The sequence below is a fragment of the Microtus oregoni genome, unplaced genomic scaffold (genome assembly GCF_018167655.1).
Source record: "Microtus oregoni isolate MIOR12 unplaced genomic scaffold, Mior012 000037F_ref0000500, whole genome shotgun sequence".
Classification (NCBI taxonomy): domain Eukaryota; kingdom Metazoa; phylum Chordata; class Mammalia; order Rodentia; family Cricetidae; genus Microtus; species Microtus oregoni.
The window spans coordinates 1,798,085-1,818,963 of NW_024543096.1; the positions used below are offsets into that span (position 1 = coordinate 1,798,085).

The 20,879-nt window shown below is 38.6% G+C and overlaps 1 protein-coding gene across 1 annotated transcript in view; it reads left to right on the top strand.

Moving 5' to 3' along the window:
* LOC121433225 (rho GTPase-activating protein 15) overlaps nucleotides 1-20,879 on the top strand; it is a 565,350-nt gene that overhangs the window by 313,572 nt on the left and 230,899 nt on the right. Inside the window, exon 8 of the mRNA XM_041631578.1 lies at nucleotides 3,220-3,342. Coding sequence (XP_041487512.1) covers nucleotides 3,220-3,342 — 123 coding nt within the window. The remainder of the gene's footprint in view (nucleotides 1-3,219; nucleotides 3,343-20,879) is intronic.

The following is a 20,879-nucleotide window of genomic DNA, read 5'->3' on the forward strand; positions in this document are numbered from 1 at the left end:
AGGTAGTGCTGTTTGCCTCTATGTGCTCAGACTTAAATTGCATACTTAAAAAAAAAAAAGATTCTTGGTCTTTGAAAAAAAAATGCTATTGAGCTTCAAAGAAAATTTTACAATCATTGGAAAACTAAGAGGAAAATATAAAGGAAATATATGCATTATTTCCAGAAACCCCGGAAAGTGAGCACAACCAAGCTAACTTACATGGAGGTGACAATACATAGAATTAAGGGACATTCCTGTTCTCCTCTGTAAATCAGATTAACTGCTTTAGAATTCAACCCGTATCTCTTACAGCTCTTTTCATTTTCAAATAAAATGTTTAAATGGGAATGGAAAAAAACTGCTCATTGGCTTAACATAAATCTTCAAACTGCAGGAAGTTTCACCCTCAAAAAGTAGTTAAATCTCTGAGGAAAAAGAAAAGGCTGAATTCTATTTTTCATAAATGATGGATTATTGTACCACACTGTGTATTTTCCAGTAAAGTGTCCTTTTATTTGCACTGTGTGATTACAAGTTTCTAAAAGTATGTGTGGGGTCACTGGGTGCTGTGGGAAAATGAAAGGAACACTGTTCTGTGGGATCAGGAGAGAGATCAGAAGCGAGCTGTCCTGATTATCACAGGCATGTGTTTAAACTTTGCTTTTCTTAATTGCTTATGTTGTATTTACTTAAAATGAACAATTTGGCAAGTTCTTCTCCCTTGACAACAGAAAAGCATAAACTGTTTTATAAGTTTGGCTGTTAACATCAGATTTGTAAACCACAATATTCAAAGGCTTTTACTGCCGTTTGCAGGGCCCCGGGATGGACCTGTCTTCATAGCCAGGCGTCTCTTACATTTTTATTTTGTATTTATAGCACTTTCTTTCTAGTTATTTGGTTAATAAAAAGTAGGCCATATATTACAGGCTTCTACTGACTTTAACGTCTTCATAACTCCCCTTAGAACGAAAGGAACAAAGCGTTGATGGCAAAGGCCTTGCAATCTGACTCGTCTAAGGATGATTATTTACGGCTCTGGGAAATGGAAGATGACACTCAGGGAGGCCATCATTATAAGCACCTATGGAGAGTCTGCCTCTGTTCAAATCTGTGTAACCCTACCCATGATGCTGTAAGGCTGGGTGAGAAGAAGTTAAAACGTTTCCCACACAATCCAATACACCTTGCAGACATTTCTCACATGTGGAGCCAGATGGTGGGATTGGAAACAATATAATGTACATATATATCTCTCTAATTAAGAATACTATCTCTGGAATACCTAGGGGGTTCCAGAAAGATATAACTCACTACATAATTATTTTCATAATGTAACATTTGTAGAGGTGTGTGTGTGTGTGTGTGTGTGTTAATTTGCAAAGTACTTTTTAGTCACAAATGTTTATGAGCTCTGTAATGGCAGACAAAAACTACACTGCCTGGTCTTATGGTTTTTGACACCCTGGCATGGGAATTGCAGGGGTTTGAGGCGAGAAAAGCAGTGAAATACAGAATCTTTGGCAACCTGGAAAAACTTAAACTAGTTGTTCCATACAATTACCAGTTATGTGAAATCGAATGAAATCTCTCCAAGACATGTGTCTTTGAAGGACACTAAGTGTTCTTTAGCCTCACACAGGAATGCAGACCTGGAACCATTGATTACAGTATAGTATAATAAATATATATATTTAATTATTTATAGTAGTTAATATTGTGGCAATACTCCATCATTCTTTCCAATTCTGTAGTATTAACTAGGTATTAACTATTCTTATTCATATACCACTGAGGTCCTTTGCAATGCCTAGGCCAGAATGTAAGCTGTTCTCTCGGTGTGCTGATGAAGCTTCTACCACCCAGAAAGGAGGGTTTAATTGTGCCATATTAATGCCCCAAATCGTTTAAGCGATAATTCTTAAGCACGGACAATTGTGCCTCCCTCCAAGGTACATTTGGCTATGACTAGATGTGGTTTTGATTGTCACGTCCAATGAGGTGCAGCTGGCAACCTGTGTAGATTATGTAAAAAGTCCCTATAGCTACAAGTCATCTGGCCTAAAACAGAGATAGCTGAAAACAATTAATTTCGGGTAAAATTACGTATTGTGGTCCTTTTCTATGATAAGTACTGTTCTCAGTTCTATATAGCACAATGTCTCAGATCCCAACCAATTTTTGAAACTTAATTTAAAAATAAAATGCCATCATTCTCCACAGCTACCAGGTAGGCAGGATGTCCACCTGCTTCTGTTGGGTGCTTCATCTTGACTTCTAGCCTTGTCAACTGAAGTTTGTTCCTGCCTGGGATCCAAGCTGGAGGAAGGAGGATGCAGACATACTCTTTCATGTCTGATTACAGATTTTGTTTTTACTGTCTGAACAAGGCAGATTTTAAAAACAGACTACACATTTTTGTCGATAATTGGGTTAAAATAGTAGAGACAGATATAGAATTTATCTTATCTCACAGACATATCAAATTGCCATCGGTAATTAATAATAACAGCCTGTGAATATGGCTGGACCATAGGCTCTCCAAAAGCCCAGAGTCTATTACATTTGCTACTTTTGTCATTGAATTCCCCTAACTCAGCATCGAGTGTGACGATCAGCAGACTTTGGTTCAGGACTGAGTGTAACACATGCTTGACTGGAAATAGAACGAAGATCTGAGGGCAGAGGAGTCAGAGCAATGTGGAAAATTCGGAGGCAAATTTTATAAATTTGAGTAAGAAGTGGCTGCATCCCAGGGAAAGAAATCCCGTGAGTTGGTATAAAAAAAGAAGAGTAGCAAAATCATGTGTGTATGTAAACCTTTCAAAACAAAGCCTTATGTAGGGAGATCTAGTATGTAATCAATATTACTTGAAATTAGCAGAGCTAATGCGCTCCTCCAATAGGTTATTTGTCTAACTGTAACTTTTTTTTTTTTAGATGCAAGGAAAAGGCATTATCTAGAGGAAGGTTTCTATATTAAACATAAGGGAAAGGAAATAGAAATGAGTTAGCTAGCCCTCTTCGCTTTGCACGTTGGATACAATAGCACAGTGCTTCCGAGTAGACAAATTTTATTCCTCTGCCCTAGCTAGACAGAGGGGTCCTGGTAGCCCTCCACGTGGTCATTCTGTAACTTGCCTCACGTTTGTTTTTATCCAAAGTAATAATCACGAATAAAAATGTACAAAAAAAGCAAAAACAAACCAAAACCCTGACACTGTTTTCATTCCTCAGTGTTCCGGCTGCATCACAGTGCATCTGATACAAGTGATAAGAACCGTGTGAAGAGCAGACTGAAGAAGTTCATCTCCCGAAGACCTTCTCTGAAAACTTTGCAAGAAAAGGGTCTCATTAAAGGTACGGGACAGCATCGTTTTTGTGGCTTGCTCTGTAATGGAAGAAAATATAGTTGTCCAGAAAAATGACCCTTGAGTAAATAAAGTTGGTGGTATGAGATTATAGAGAAAAGAAATAGCCAGAGTTGGCCTCAAAGGACCTGTCCTCTGTACCAGGAGCAGAGAAGTGTTGTTCTGGGAGATGCCCCACGAGGGTGACAGTGTGTTTTCCCATGGGCCTGTACTGTTTACATCTCTTTTTCCAGTCTACTTATTATCAGTAGCCTTTTTCACTGTCAAATGGGTCCTGATTTCAATAGTGGTATCTAGTCATTGAAACCAGAGTCTTAGAGAATGCTAGGAAAAAAGCCAGAGACGCCTAAAGGATGACAGTTCAGCATGAAGCAAAATAAGGAGATTCCCCCTGCAAATATATCTCAGGTAGAAAAATAATCCTCAACTATGCTAGCCGTGAGATTGGAAAGACAGTTCCGTGCATGACAATAATCGGAATTCAGGCTCTGGATCTACCAGTTAACTCTGTTGACAACGTGAAGTGATTTTCCTGAACCTCAGCTTCCCCATGTGTTACATTCGGGAGGGCATTCGACACACTGCCAAGTCAACCTCATCCAGTAACCTTCAGTCACTTCTACCTTTGGAATCATCCTTTAGATGGCCCAACTTGAGAAAGATTCAGGTGTAAGTTATCTGTCTACTGAAGAGATAGAGACAATTCATTAGCAGCTCACACAATGCCAACTTTTCCATAAGCTTAAGTGTGTGTGTGTGTGTGTGTGTGTGTGTGTGTGTGTGTGTGTGTGTGCAGTGAAATGAACAGCTTCTTGGTTCAGCGGTAGGATCTGGCTCCAATCAGGTGAGCAAACTGGCCTCACCAGCACCCTCTAGAATGGCCTGAGAAGGCAGCCTCGGAGCCAAAGCTAATGCTCTTTGACTGATGTCTGCCTGCTTTCCTAACTAGAGCTCTGTTGAGGTTTCCCCATAGCTCACCGATGAGTCAGTATTCATTAGCAGAGCTATGGAAAATCTATGTGTAATTCTGATTTGATAAGCTTCCATTGTTGTCTTCAGCGGCATCTTTTTTTCCAAATACAGATCAAGTTATGCAAATGTAGTCACTTCCTGGCTTGTTTCAATTTTATCTATGAACTTTTCTCAAGGCTTTCACTGAGATTTTTTTTCCAGCAAGATAAATGGCATTAAACCAATTTTTAAAAGCATCTGGCTAGTCAAATTCAACACTTCAGCACAATTTTCATAGTTAAGACAGAGTCAGGGGAGAAAGTAAAAAAAATCAAAATTTTAATCAGTTAAGAAACGTTACATAAAAATAAATGATGAATAGTTACACTGTTAATTTCACCAGAAAAAGAAGAAGAAGAAAAGAAAGAAAACCTCTTTCAAGAGGACGAGTATTTAGAAAGAGTGCTAGTGTTCTCTATAAACGAATCGGTGCTGTTTCTAAATGGAGCATTTGCATCACTTTCTTTAAATGACCTTCCAGACCCGGGGTTGATTTGCTAAGGCCCTGAATATTTTCCAGTGTTTGTTCTCTAATGTACTTGTTTCCAAAGGTAGAGGGGACCGAGCTCTGGCCTTAGCCAGTCCTCACTGAACCCCACTGAGAGGACAGAAGCCAGTACCTTATAGACTGTGACACTCCGTGTGCTGTCCACAAAGTACACGTAGTCACAGCCCTGTAGGCAAAACCTATGCTTTTGAGCCATGGGGTCCTGGTAAGACTTGACTGCAGAGGTTAAAATCTAGATCCAGAAAGTCACTTGATGGGGAGGAATTTTATAATTTTTTAAATATAGCTATTGAGAAAAATACAGCGATACCAAATATAATAAAAATGGCAAGTCACAAGATAACCTCTGAAATTGTTCAAATGGATTTGCATTGCCTAAGGGAGGAAGGGGCCCTTTTCAGATGTATGAGTTTATTAGAGTGAGCTGCTCGCTGGACCCACAGTTTGAATCAGATTTATATATAGATTGTGAGCAAATAGGGGCATTTTAGGGGAGTGGGTGTGTTTCTTCATAACTACAACTCATTTATGGAATTTACTAGCTCTTTAGTTTTATCCAAGTTTCTCTGTTGTAATCTTTCAAACAATAGCATTGATGTTCATACATAGGAATTATTTGGGTTTACAGCTTTTGGAAAAGGTAACAATTGTTTGGTGTTTGGGCTTTTGTTGTTTAGGAACAACCAAGGCTTCCTGGTATAAAAACAAAAGAGCTGTGTCATAGAAAATTGTTTTATTCTCTTACTATATATAGAACCCAAGTAAAATCAATACCATATGGCTTCTATATTTAATCATTAGTATATGAATCTATTTAAAGATGTAAAGATAACAGAGGAAACTCAAAGTGTGTGTTATTAAGCAATGTTTCTAGCTCCCTTCCCACTTTGCTCTTAAGGGGACGCCATGTTGGTTTCTATTCACAAGCCTTCAGGAGACGAGTTTCTGATCTGTGTGATTGTTGTGTGGATGCAGACTAGTTTGCCAATATCTTTTGCATCTTTAATGTTGATCAGTCTGTCTGTATATTCTGTATCTTTAAGGCTGTGGTGTGTTGCTTTATTATTCTTAAAGTTCTTTATAAACTCCATGGGCTGATTAGTCCCACAAGGGATAATGTTACTATTCTTGTTTCCCAAGGTTGTTTCACCAGTTAAAATCCATCAGAATTTTTTATTGTGATTTTCCTGTGCAGCCCCTTCTCTGGTTTTGATGTTGTTGTTGTTTTTCTGTCTCTCTACCTTGGCTTTTGGGCTATCAACTACTTCTTCTCCTGTCTTTCTCTTCTGCTCTTCTACCCCCTGCTTTTCTCTCTGGTTATCTTCTAAAGTCATAAGGAAACCTCAGCTGGAAATGTTGACTTATTACGTTCTGATTTTTCTCTAAGTGTTCTGAGTTGTATTTGCTTTCTGGAAACCTCATGATTACTCCTTCTTATTCTAGTCCCTTTTGTTACTTTGAGACAAAAATCATTAACTCATTTAGAAAACACTTTCAATATAGCTACCATTTAGGGGGCTTGTTTGATTGTGTGTTTGTTTTAGAAGTCCTAAAACTTCCATCAGCCCAACTAGGGCAAGGTTTTGTATTTGTTTGTTTGGTTTGGTTGCATGCGTGCGTGCGTGCATGCGTGTGTGTGTGTGTGTGTGTGTTGGTAGGGATCAAACCCATTGCCTTGTCCATGGTACAAAAGCAATTTATTACTACGTACTATTCCCCAGCAAATGCCCACATACTGTACTAGTGGTTCAGTTGGATATAAAATTCCACTACTTCTACAAGACAGAATTAAATGCTCCATTCTTATAATTCACCTTTTATACAGTAAGGGTTGCTTTTTTCTCTCCTTCAAATTAAAATGGTTTGGTACTTTGTGTTTAAGTTTCATAAACAAGATAATGTATATAGTTGACAATACTTGTCTAATTTATTCTGCTTAGCACTTAATCCCAAGGATACTGATTCCTTTCAACTCTAAAATGATCTTCCTTTTGTTTGGGTGTTGACACATTCCTCCCATGTGTGTCCTGTTCCTCTTTTGAGTTCTTGTCTCACTGTTAGATCACCAGAATGAATTGCTTTTCCAATATTAATTTTTCTCCTAGCCTGAAAGAATTCTCAATATTATTCCTCAGTCTTAATAAGAGTATCAATAATTCTTTATCTGGATTTCTTTCTTTTTCTCTGTGCCTTTTGCATACCTCATTCTCTTCCACGTCATGCGAGTAAACTTGGCACTCACTTAGCCACAGTCAGTAACAGCATTAACACTCAGTATGTTCCTTTTCACTGAGTTAAAACTACGTATGTATGTATGGCTTTTCTTTAAGACATAACTTAGAATTTTTTGTTACTTTGGAAGTTTAATTTTTTATTTTAAACTACTATCTTTCAATCTTGGAATCTTTCACTTGAGTCTTTCAGTTTACTTATTTCATTGTATTTTTGACAAATCAATTATTTTGCTCAAATGTCTGGCAAATCCCTTAAAAAGGCAAGGACACTGAACACACTGGTTTCAAAAAAAAGTGAGCTGAGAACTTGGTCTTATCCTTCTGATTCTCTTTAGTTTGTAATCTTTTATTTGTTAGTTTAGAATCTTCATTTGTAAGCTGGCATTAGCTAGTTTTTCCCAGCTATATTCACTTGATCATGTCAGCTAACTGCAGGGGCATTTAAGTAATCACCCCCTACACAAGCAAAACGAATTGTTTAAAAATTTCTGTCAAAGAAGAAAATGTCTTTGAAAAGTCACAGTACTTTTGTAAAAAAAAAAAAAATCAGCTATATTGAGAAATAAAGAAATAGTCACCATTCCTAAGACAAATACAAGTCAGTCTTATGTTTCCCAGTTGTGTTTATGAATACTGGTGGAGCACGCCTTTAATCCCAGCACTCGGGAGGCAGAGGCAGGTGGATCTCTGTGAGTTCGAGACCAGCCTGGTCTACAAGAGCTAGTTCCAGGACAGGCTCCAAAACCACAGAGGAACTCTGTCTCGAAAAACCAAAAAAAAAAAAAAAAAAAAAAAAAAAAAAAAAAAAAAAAAAAAAAAGAAAAAGAAAGAAAAGAAAAGAAAAGTATTTTTGAATAATTTGGTAGAACTTAAGATGACAGAATAATCTTATTAGCCCACTGTGAATTCCAGAAGGAAACCTCTGTCTGAGCATCACTGCGATGCAGTTTTTAGTATAGTCATGCTCAACTTTGCCACCTCTCACTGTGAGGCTGAGAATAATTGTGTTTGGATTTATACACTCGGGCGTGGGTCTGGCATTACTTGGGCATGAGGCACTCTCACAGCTTCTCCAATATATACTAATGTGCTTAAAAAAATCTTACAAATCTTCTTTTCTTCGAACTTCTTTATGGCTCATTATTGAACTGTGATCCTTACATGTGAGCTGTGTCATGATTTAATATTAGCCAAAATTAATAGCCAACCTTAAGCTTCTTTATCTTGGCCTACAAGCTTCCTGGTTCCTTTGCATTAATAGGTCCTGGGCGGTTCCTGTTATTTAAAGGCTCTTAGGAGTAAATGTATGTTTAACAGAGTACCACATAGCTAGCTTTTATTCAGTAATAAAATTTGGGTCACCATGAGAAACGGAGAAATGGTGGAAATCATGCACCTGGGTAGCCTATGTCTTTTAACAGCCTGTTAGCCTGGGAAGAAATGATCAGGTCTTATGGGATATTAAAAACATATCAACTTTGGGACAATGAAAGAAAATGAGATCCAGAAAGGGAAATTCCTAGTTAGGGAAGAGAAAAATGATGAGCCAGTTTAACAAATTGGTTTGCTTGTGGTTTAAGGATTTATTTTCTCATGGGGAGAGACTTTTCTTACAGATATTAGTCAGAATGTAATATTATTGGAGAATATAAGATGTATGTATGTATAATCTTCCCCCCAGATCCATGGGCTTGCCCTACATAAATGGGCTTGACCAAAAATGGATTGAAAATGTTAGAGAAAAGTAGCATTTGCTTTGTAGTTAATGATTTCCAAGCCCCATGCTCAGACAGAACACACTCATCCTATATCTGAAATTTTGACACATACTCTTTATGGCTAATAGACTTCGAGTACCAATTAGAATAGTGTATTTGAATCTTCCATCAGGAAGACTATCAGGTTTCTGTGAAGTGAGGAGTAGAGAGGCTAAACTCAGTGGTTAGGATCACTGGGTATTCTTATGAGAGGCTTAAGTTTAATCTCAAGCACCCACATGGTGGCTTACAACCACCTGTAACTGCTGTTCTAGGTAATCTGACACCTTGTGGTCTCTGAAGGAACTGCACCCTTGTGATGCACAGACATACATGTAAGCACAACACCCATAAACATAAAATCAAAATAAATAAATTTAAAAATAGAACAAGTTGAAGATGAGGACCAGAAAAGGGAAGCAGTTGTAAGTTATGTTGTGCTTGGCTTCATCCTGTGAATGTATACCATGTTTTAAGCATATACACTGTACAGTAACTCAAAACGTGTATGTGTATATGTCTGTATATACATGTTTATAATTAAAACAAGCCATCTTTGTACAAATTATTGTATAACACTCTCCAAAGCATGTTCTTTTTTTGTTCGATTGTTTTGGTTTGATTTGGTTTTTTTAGAGAGATTTATTCTGTAGCTTTGGCGCCTGTACTGGAACTCACTCTTGTAGACCAGGCTGGCATCAAACTCACAGAGATCTGCCTGCCTCTGCCTCGCAAGTGCTGGAATTAAAGGCGTGTGCCACCACCACCTGGCTCAAACCATGTTCTTGACTAGCTGCAGATAACCAAAAGTCAGACTGATATATTATTTCTTTTAGGTGCCAGACGTCTTCTGCGCTATAAACAAGAAGTTAATGAATATTTCATGTCTCTCATCATATCCTAAATCTTTGCTCTCTGAAAAGACATGTGCCCTTTGTCAATGTTCAGAGCCCCCTTCCTGTGGCCTCTGTGAACCTGTGAACAACTCCACAGCCAGTTTTAGATACTGAGTTTTTCGTCCTCTAATTTTTATAATCCTACTCCCCCTACAAAGTATTAGTTGCTGATTTCATTTTGTTTTGAAGTAGCTAATTCCAGGAGATTGGAGTGTAATTTCATCCTGATCTAGAGAAGGAACAAATACATAAAGAAATGTTTTATATGCAGCCAGACAGATGGATTGACCATGTATCTGAGAACTGGCTCTACCCTGTCTTTCTGCGTGATGTAAGTAAGATTTAAGATTCTATACTATGTGTAGGCTGAGTGTGTCTCTAAAAATCACCACACACAGGAGCTCTCTCAGCAAGCATCTCATCAGGGACAATGCTCAGCAGATGTGCTAGGCTGTTACAAACAAGGAAGTATTGATGTCAACATTTCATCTTGACATATCCTAAGATGAAGGGAGTGTCCTCAGTATCTTTTACCATCACTGACAGTTTGGCTTTATAAACACCCCCAAATTCATATCTATAATAAATCGCCCTATCTATAATCAGTCGCCAATACCCCATAAATTTACAAAACAAAATAGAGAAATGACATCAGTATATTATTTTTCTAAATAAAGTAACTTCCTTTTTGTTTTATTGCCCTACCTGATTAATGATTTAAAATTAACCATCCTCAAGCCAGGTGTAGTGGTGCTTGCTCTGAGTCCCTGATCCTCTGGGAGCTGATATGGGAGGCTCATGTCAGCCCAGGTACTCAAGGCCAGTCTGGGCAAGATGCTGTGAACCAGCCTTAAAAAGAAAACACGTCAGCCAGCCCCATATAAACTGCATTCATTAGGAAAACAGTTCCAATTGCAAGCGTTCTTTGCCTGCAGTTTTACTTTCGTCTGGGGCAGGAAGGAATATGTTTGATCAGAATTTGACTAATCACAATTAGCTGTCTCTCCGTGCCAGGCAAACTGCAATATGAAGAGGTCTGTCGCTCAGATATTCTTTGAAATGATCTGTGTTGCTCCAAGTGTGTTCTATCAAAGCATTTTCTGGGGCAACAGATCGGAAAACATAAACTTTATGTAGTATTGCTCCTCCTCAGTTATGTCGCTTTAATATGTTCTTTCTTTTTGAAGATAAAAGTACATAAAAGAGTTCTGGGAAAGCGGCTAAATGTCATAAACACCCTGCACTCCCTCCCCCAGGGCTCCATGGCCCAAAGTTAGAAAGGGTTTGATGGAAGTGGTGACTGCCTTGATCTCCTTGGAATACTCCTCCTTCAATGTCGTCTTCTGTCTGCAGGAGGCAGATCCCGCCTTGCAGCCACTCCTGGGAGGGGACGAGGTATTTCTGGCAGCCATGTTTTCCAAACACAACATTGAGACACATGGCCTGACGGTGACATAATATTTGAAGTAGGGTCCGTGCTCAGAGATCCAGAACATATGGCTATTTTCTTATAAAAAGTGTCCATTGAAGACACTTTCTAGATATTTAGTCCCAAAAAGGCACCTTCCCTTACTCTCCATTCTCATTCTTAAAGACATTGCATGCAGATCATAGAAGTAACCGCCTTTCCCTTAAATGCATTTCTTAGGGTGCTTGAGAGTCACCCTGTTGACGACTACGAGTAGAACTCGTAGCCATCAAGAAAGAAATGCAAAACAGACTGCTGAACATATTACGAATATATTGCTCGTCTTAAAGTGGCTAGCTGGTTTTTCACACTGGAGTATTGACTAGCTGTCTGTGCTTGATGTATGCCTTACCAGCCTGTGCCGACTTATGGTTAGAGCTTAACTTGTTAGCCCTGCTTTTGCAGCCCATTCAGAATAACTACAGATGCCTGGAGATATTAAAATTGACTGCTCAAATGGACTCAGTGTGGGAGTTTCATTGGTTTTAAATTGATAACAGCTGAAAGAGAGCATGATTAAAATGTACATCGGCACAGGACGTACGAACTCTTAGAAACAGGCTCCAGTACTGTGGGAAATTTTTTTTTCTTTCATTTTCCTAGCATAGTTACTCTCAAGCAATCTTGGTCTACACTTTAAATTGCCCAAAAATATTCAGGAGCTTAAAGAAGAAACCGAGTTATATTTTGGATAGTAGATTTCTAATCTGCAGGGAACGTTTAACTTAAGTAGCATTCCAGAAGGTGGTAATTGGGTCTATTTCCCAGTCATTGGAGTTAAATAACCTATATAGGAAGCATAAACTGTCATAATAGAAGGGTTGAAGTGTCATGTATATCTCTCGCTTTAACTCATTAAAGCCAGAGACCCAAAGGGTCTTATCACAGATAAGTTAAACAAAACCTCATCTTCACTTCCTTATTTCCCTGGGAAATGTTATTATTGTTTTCACTATTTAAAAACATGACCTAAATATTTTTCTTCTCAGACAAGAGAAAGAGAAGTATGTAGAAGAGGAATAGGGAAACGTTTTCTTCCTCCTAAAATTAGCCATACCTTACATGAAGCAAGTTCTATTAAATATATTTTCACAATTTAATAGTAGCTGGAGAAAAGACCCAGTAAAGAAAAGAATTCAGAAGTATTTAAAGTTTATAAGAAATATCTGTTTATAATACATGCCTTCTATAACATGTTTTTTTCCAAGAGTCCAGGCCTTTTCTTTACAATTCTCTGCCCTAATTATGTTCTATCTTTAAATATCTCTGCTATCTTACCTTTGATATCCCATTAAAAATGTTACACACACTTCATAGAGCTAACTGAGAAAGCATTTGGGTCTGCTGAGGAGCTGTAAAGCTGAATAACATATACCGCCTCACTTTACTATTTTGAGATAAAATCTAAATCACTGTGCCCATTAACATATTCCCAATATCTCAGGAATTATTTGCCTGGTTTTAAACAAGAGTTTCAAATATATTAGGCAACTTTAGTAGAAAATTATACATTCATTCATACATGCAAGAAAACCAAATATAAAAAAATCTCCTAATTTAGGAAATAAAACAAATCATGAATGTTTTGATCTGTAACAAGAGGGCTGGCTTGTTAGGGTTTTTGTCCCATCTGGTACCCCACAGCCAGCAAGCCCCAAAGAAAATCACACAGAGATCTCTATAAGTTATAAAGCTGATTGGCCTATTAGCTTGGGATACTTATTAGCTCTTGTAGCTTATATTAACCCATTGTTCTTATCTATGTTTGTCATATGGCTCAGTACCTTTTTTAGCTGGCAGGTCACATCCTGTTTTCTTGGTGGTGTGTTTTGATCAATATGTGTAAGAAAATCTGCTATATGTTTAATTCTTAAACTTTGTTCAGAAGTATTATCTTGATACTATTTACTTCTTGAATTTTGCCCAAATTATAATCTCCACATCTGGACAAAAATTATAAAATTACCCAGCTTGACACTTTCCCGAAATGCACACAACTGTTGGACTGGGCTTTTATTAGGCAGATGGTTTCTGAAGACCATCACAAGCCACCAGGACTGATGTTTCCATAGGACATGATGCCCTTAAAAGAGAGCGAAAGACAAATTCCAATCTCTTTCAATGGTTGTCGAGCACCAATACTTCAATGATATACTTATCTAGCCACATTAGACAGGAAGGAAATTTTCGAGATGTCATCCAAGTTAAACACATGTGAAGGCCGTTAACTAGAATATATCACTTCCAACATGTCCCTTTGAACTTATAACTCAAATTCGTACAAGCAAAAGAAAAGATAGAGTGGGAAGAGGCCTGGCCTTAGTTAACCTCCCAAGGAAGGAATCTATCACATGACTAGAGGCTGGGAAATAAAAAAGTAGATGGTCTGAAAGTAATGTCCAGAGCATATCTTAATATCTTGAGGTTACAAATAAGCTAAGTGTCAGAAAAGCCATTGCCCCTGAACTCCATCATGCATTGTCTTGTGAAGAGTAGAACACTGTGTACTTCTACATGTCAAACACACTGAGACTCTAAGCGTGCTTCAATTTTTTTATCTTAAAAACTAATTGGCATGCGCTATTCAATATTATGTACAGCGTTTGACAGGACCTCATTTAATGTTGTTTTAAAGATGAATAACATGTCCAAAGAACAGAGCCTATTTTGGTTATGAATCTGTTCACATAATTATCAGTTGATAAAGTCAAAAATATATTAGAAAATTGAGCATGTTAAACCTTGCATCAAACATACTTCCAGACTTGGCAAGCCTTTCACCTCAGCACAGCACTTGGGAGGCAGACACAGGCTTATCTCCAAATTTGAGGCTGGCCTGGCTAATGTATTGTGTTCAAACCCAGTCATGGATATGCAGTGAGATGCTTATAGGTTGAGTGAACAGTATGGGGAAAACATCTTGGTTTGTAATGCAGCGTTAAGCATAGGCACATAAATGGGGGGGGGGGGGGGGTGTCTGTAATGAGGTTGGTGGAATTAAACTCAAGATGCCACGGTGACATGTGGAAAGTATCACCAACGTGACTATTTAGTGTGAGAGTTGAAAAATTCCTGCTTGCAGATAAGAATTCCACAGGAGGAAATGTGCCTTTGCCCCAGGGGAGGGTGAAAGGACACAAGCCAGTGGTGATAAACACAGACCACACAGACTTACTTGGTTCAGGGCAACATAATTCGGTTTTGGAACACAAGATACATTGCCTGGGGGAATTCTATGGCTGGAATAAGAATTTCAAGGTAAAGTCTTAGTGGAAAGACTTTCGCTGTTATAGCCAAAGACATCTATCTATACCCACGATCATCAGCTACAATGTGAACTTTATCAAAAAGCCTCTGTCTGAGGCTACTTCCTGGTGGACCAGCTAAGACTCTCTAAGAACCTACTATAGACATGACCACTGACCTTCAGGTTCGTGTACAGACCTTTGTCACTCATCTGAAACCTGAAATTAAGTATCTGTACTAGTTAATCAGGCATAGCCTCTAAAGGCTGTGAATAGTCTCTGCTGGAAAAGGTCTGAGCCTCGTTCCCATTATAACCAGACTGGAACCCCAGATCCCAAGGACATCTAAGGAAATATGACTCTTTCTTGACAGAAAGTGATAAACACAAAAGCCATATTTAGTTTTGCAGTATTAGGCACACTTGAAATAATTACATATTTGGACGTTGATTTCCTTCATTGAGTGTGGGAACTGATGGGGTGCTTAGGTAATGGTAAAAGACAGGTTAGCCAAGACTCTTGCTACGCTAGTCAGAGGAAAACCCTATTTTGTTGTTGCTGTTTCGTTCAGTGTTGTTTTTATCGAGGAAAGCAGTGCGCCTTGAACCATCAAGACTGCTGAATTTTAAAATAGATCTGAAGTCTAGTTTTGTCTTTACTGCTTACATGTTTTGTAAATTTGGGCAAGGTGATGAAATTATCTGTCTTCACACATTGCAAATAATACCTCTTAGGGTTGTTGGCATTTTATAAAGAGCAATTACTGTAACAAACACCGACTACTAATTTTATGCTCTATTTCTAAGTCTCATCTTGCCAGTGTACAGCATTCTCCTGATTAGGGAGAATACACTCTGAATTTGTCAAAAGTGATTGATTTTGGTACAATTTTGTGACATTCCACTAATAAAGGCAGCATCTGAAACATTCTGTGTAACTAGCTGTGTGCTGAATCAGGGGATGGGCTTAAGTTTCCTTCTGTTTTAGTTTTGATTGCTATTTATATTGCCTCCTGAGATATATACATTGAAATCTTGTGTTACTAGGGGGTGCACACTTCCATAAAGCTCCCCAAATATGAGTGAAGAAGATATATGTTCAGAAATATGGTGTAATATATCAAATGCCAGATGCTTTAAGGAACATTCAAGTCACAAATTTGGGGAAAATTACAAATGGAAAGTGTGGATTAATGTTTCCCTTTTTCTTTGGTCTTTAGTCTGAGTCTCTGAGTTAAACCGTTTGGACTGGGGACAAGACATTTGACTTATGCTACTTTAGGATAGCCTGGAGACACAATGACTGGTTGGGATAAAATGCTGAGAATTTGATGATAACAATGATTTGGTGTAGTTGTTTTGGACTACTGTAAGCTAAATACATTTCTATGAAAAGTTTATATGTAAAGTTTTTCTCCTGGATGATTTTTTTGCCTTTTATTTACTTTAAAACATTTATTAATCTACCCTGTGCCAAACAATATGTAAACCCTGGGTCACAAAGATGAATATGTTGTGCCTCTCTTCTGTAAGGTCAGCCTTTTTAGCACTGCTGCAGAGCAATATTCTAACTCAGCAATTTCGTGAGTGTAGACAACACAACCATCTCCACTAGAAGGTTGATGGAAAGACTTTGGAAAGAGATATTGCTGAACTAACTGTTCACATTAAGTGTTGTGATCTAGTCTTACTTGATTCTCATAAAATCCTAACAGAAAGTGTGAATGGCTCTCTCCAGGAACACAACTTCCTAGTTCCCGGGAGTAGTTACTAGAGTACATGGCCTAGAATGAGGACTGTCAAATGGCCCTCCTGTTCTTTTTTTCTTCCTCTTTTAGACATTGTTGTCTATAGACTGCCCTAAGAAAGAATATCACAGCAACTGGGCAAACGGCAACCTTGAGAGTTATGGGTTTCCCCGCCTAGGGTGACTAAGATTGCAGAAACGCCCCAGTGCCCACACATGCTCAACCCTGCCTTTGAGCCTGGGTAGAACAGAGACTACAAGATGGCGCTTTGCTTTTCCCCATGTGCATGTGCAGATGGTTTTCAAAGGCCTATAGCATCACTCTGAGCCTTTGAATCTCACAAGGTGCGAAATTGTTCAATTTCTTTGTGTCTAAGCTCTTTTCTTAACAGAAATTCATTCCTAGCCCCAGGCTATAGCTGTTGTACGTGTACCTTTTGTCCTTTCTTAGAACTCTCATTGACATCAGTTCTTGAGCTAATATCAACACGTACAGGAAAGCATAAAAGATGGTAGACTTCATTCTGCTGTCATTCTGTGTTCAGTAGACACTTCCAACTGAATTGTCCATCTCATCTCTATAGTCCCTTCATATCCCAATAAGAAGTTCCGTTGCCTGGGTAATCACTAGGTCTGTAGAGCAGCCTTGACCTAGAAAACGTGCGAGGTACAAAATGGCCTCTCACAATGGGATGCCCAGTCATTCAATTTTGTGGGTAAATTTTGGGCAAAATAAGGTGTTTTACAAATGTCTTTCAGCTGGGCGGTGGTGGCGCACGCCTTTAATCCCAGCACTCAGGAGGCAGAGGCAGGCGGATCTCTGTGAGTTCAAGGCCAGCCTGGTCTACGAGAGCTAGTGCCAGGACAGGCTCCAAAGCTACAGAGAAACCCTGTCTCGAAAAACTAAAAAAAATAAAATAAAATAAAAAATAGGAATCTCTTTCAATTGTCCCTTTCTGCTATAATAGCTGAAACAATAAGAAACAGACAGTATTTGGCTAGAAATCCCAAAAAGACAACTTGTTTTCAGAAATGTGTGCACCATGACCTTCTAATTTGGGCTCATAATCCCTTCTCTCCAGTGACATTGCTGGAACTGGTTTTCTGTTTCTTTACACAGAATAACTAGTGAGCCACATTGCTTCGAACAACCTACAGAGAACAGGAATCCGTATGCACAGCTTACACACCTGCCCCAGTGCTCCTCAGAACCACATGACTCCCAGGCTCTTAATATGGTTTATTATAAAATCCTTTACCTGCCTCAAAGCACTTCTCATCAAAGCCACTTCTAAGCTGAAGCGGAGGACTAAAGAATGCCTTTAACCGAATCCTGAAATAGCTTTTAACCCGAGGCTGCGAGAGAAAGTGCTTTTAACCTAAAGTGCTTTCCTCTTAGGTACTTCAGCACATACCTAGCGCTCAGCATTAGTGCCTTGAAGAACACCCTTAAGAACCAAATGAAAGAGACTCCATTATAGATATTCAAACCTGTTATATTAATACATTACAAGCAATATTTGAAATCATTAAGCAGTTTTACTCCCACTGAATTTGAGTCTTTTCTTATTGAACTCTGCATTCATGCAAATAAATTGAAGTCTTTACCACTTGGGATTCTAGCAAATCTATGCTGATATTAGAGAAAATGGCCTTCGTACCTAGATTTTGCTTAATTCTGGAGTTAAATTTTCTGTGCTTTCCCTGCCCCAAAACAATCCTTCAGTTCTTAATCATTGAATGATGTTTTCATCTTTAGTCTCTGTTAGTTGTCTTTAAAAGGTAAATTGAGTCATTTAGAATTAGTTCACTTAACCGCCCTAAGTTTTTTGCATCAGATTCTTTCCTCCTAGTTGCAAGTCAAACCAAAAGTAAAAGTATTTTTCCCAAGTAGTGTCCATCCCACTATAAAGTGGGCCTTCCTTAGTTGAAGACCATCAGACTTGATGGTATTTTTAGTTTTGTGATTGAGTAGGTGAATTCTTTGAACAGTTTTCCATTGAAACTATACTAAGTGATTGTAAGCAAATACTAGAGAAGCCAGAAAATTTTGATATACTTCAATTTTTTAAACAATTTTCTTTCTTCTGTTGACCCTCCCTATGCTTCTAATGAGGTGGTGCCAGGTGGATAAAAAGCACAAAGCAGCCGGGCGGTGGTGGCGCACGCCTTTAATCCCAGCACTCGGGAGGCAGAGGCAGGCAGATTTCTGTGAGTTCGAGACCAGCCTGGTCTACAGAGCTAGTTCCAGGATAGGCTCCAAAGCCACAGAGAAATCCTGTCACAAAAAAAAAAAACCAAAAAAAAAAAAAAAAAAAAAAACACAAAGCATTGTCAACTCCCTCTGCTAGGAACTAACTCTCTGCTCAACAAATATCTAAATCTCACTGAAATAAGCTTTTTTTTTTCTCCATTGTCAATGTCACTGTCCTTAGCTGTAAATCATTTACTTTTATAAAATGTATCCTCTTGCTCAGTTTTATCTTCCATTCACTAATGAATGGATTAGGTGACTGGAAGCATGCATGTAGTACACGCATACAAAAACAAGAGGAGGAGGTGGCACTTATCTTGTCCTACTATGCAAAGTCCCTTTTACCTTGAATATTATTTTTTCACTTAATAAACTCTCATTCTCTTTTACACTTTCAGCTGAAAATCTCCAATGCGCTAAAACTATCTTTTTCCCCCTCTCTTTCATTAATTCCCACTTCTGTTCCCAAAGCTATTACGTCATGTTTTAATATCTTCCTTTTAAAGTATGGATAGGCTGTAAACTCAGACACCATCTTATTTATCTCTGTCCATCATGGGAAGTTATTGCCTGGAAAAGGACTAAGAAAGAATGAGGCTGGACATGGATTTCTGGGCTTAGAGTCATGGTTTGTTTACAGGTTCCTATTCCATCATGATAAAACTTGGGTCAGTGAACAGTTCTTTGGTGGCCTTTGCTCTTCTCCTGATCCCAGTTTCTTGGCTTTGTTTTCTCTATTCTTCTTATTCTCTAACTCTTGGACACTGTTCAAACATTCTGGGGCTGAAATATTCCATCCCTGTGACTTCTAATTCCATCTATAGGTTGATATTCTCCAAACTTAAAACGTCAGCCTCACACTCCAGACTTGCATATTCAAACGTCTATTTGACATCTTCTTGGGTGCTTGGTAGACATCTCAAATTTATCCGGAGCAACCCTTGATTCCCTGGCTCCCACGTGTTCTCTATTTCAGGAAATACCACAGCCATGTGCCAGCTGGAGTCACCCTAGACTCTAACTTTGTCTCTTTCACTTCCATCAGCAAATCCTGCCTAAAAATATATTCTAAATTAAACCACTTTTAGTCACTTCCGTTATTACCATTCTTATCCAAGTACCATCTTTTCTCTCGGGACTATTTCACCAGCTCCTTGCCTGGCCTCTCTGTTTCTTGGCTTGACCCTCTTAAATATAGGAGCTACACAGCAACTGCTCCAAAGGATCATTTAGAGATGTAAAATCATACCAAGCCATGCCTCCACCCCCAGGAATCTCCAGAACCTTAGCATAGAACCATATTTAAAGGTATAGTGTCCTCCCATGACCCGTGTGTTTCTACCTACTTTGGCCCGCAGGCTATCTTTTCAATTTCATCAGCACCTCACTGCTTCCTGGCCACCTCACTTCAACCACCCAACCCTCTAATCCCACAGCCTTCTCCAGCAGCTTTGTGTGTTTTCTGTTTCCCTGTGTGTTTATGTTGCTCGATCCTCTCAAACGGATTTAGAAATGTCTTCCCTGGCTATACCATCAGCTCTGCCTTTGCTAATCTATTTCTGACTTCATATTATGTATTAATGTGCTTGCATTTCCTTTCTCCACTTATGTACATAAGCTGTGTAGTGATGGAAACTTTTTACTATTCCAACCCTAGAGACATTGAAAAAAGCTCTTGAATGGATACATTGAATAGATAAAAATGATATATTATATGAAAAAAGTTTTTCATAAAAGTGTACCACTCCCTCTGTTATTGTGATTCCTGGTGTGTGTGTGTGTGTGTGTGTGTGTGTGTGTGTAGGATGAATTATTTTATGAAAACAGAAGGAAAAAGTATAAGACAAAGTTTCTGTCTAAAGAAAGCAAACACAGAATGCCATGCTTACTGTCACATTGGTTTGGAGGGTTGAAGATACAGATGACCTTCTGGCTGCTGAAATCTCTCTTGGAAAGGCTAATGTCACCAAACAGAGAAAAACACAGTTGGGATCTCATTCCATGCAAGCTTAAATGAACAGGAGCCTCATACAAGGAAGGGCACTCACCATGAATCTGTGTTCTGGGAAGTAGACACTGCTAGAAATCTGAAAAGGAAAGAAGAAAAGTATAGAAAGTACAGAGAAGACTACAGCAGTTCCATCTGAGTGGCAGGTAGCTTTCACCGAATCTCATCCTTGGTTTGCTCTTGTCAGAGAATGCTACCTACCACTTTAGTCGGCTGCCCATAATCTGCAAACTCTCAATCTAGACATTTTTGAATTTTCTAGTCAATATCCAGGTCAATCTTCCCATGTTGAATAATGTTCCTCTCTACCATACACTGTAGAATTTTTAGGTTTACTGAAGTAAAAAGAACATGAATGAAGCACTGGAAGCAGGTTGTTACACAACCTTTGGAAACGCC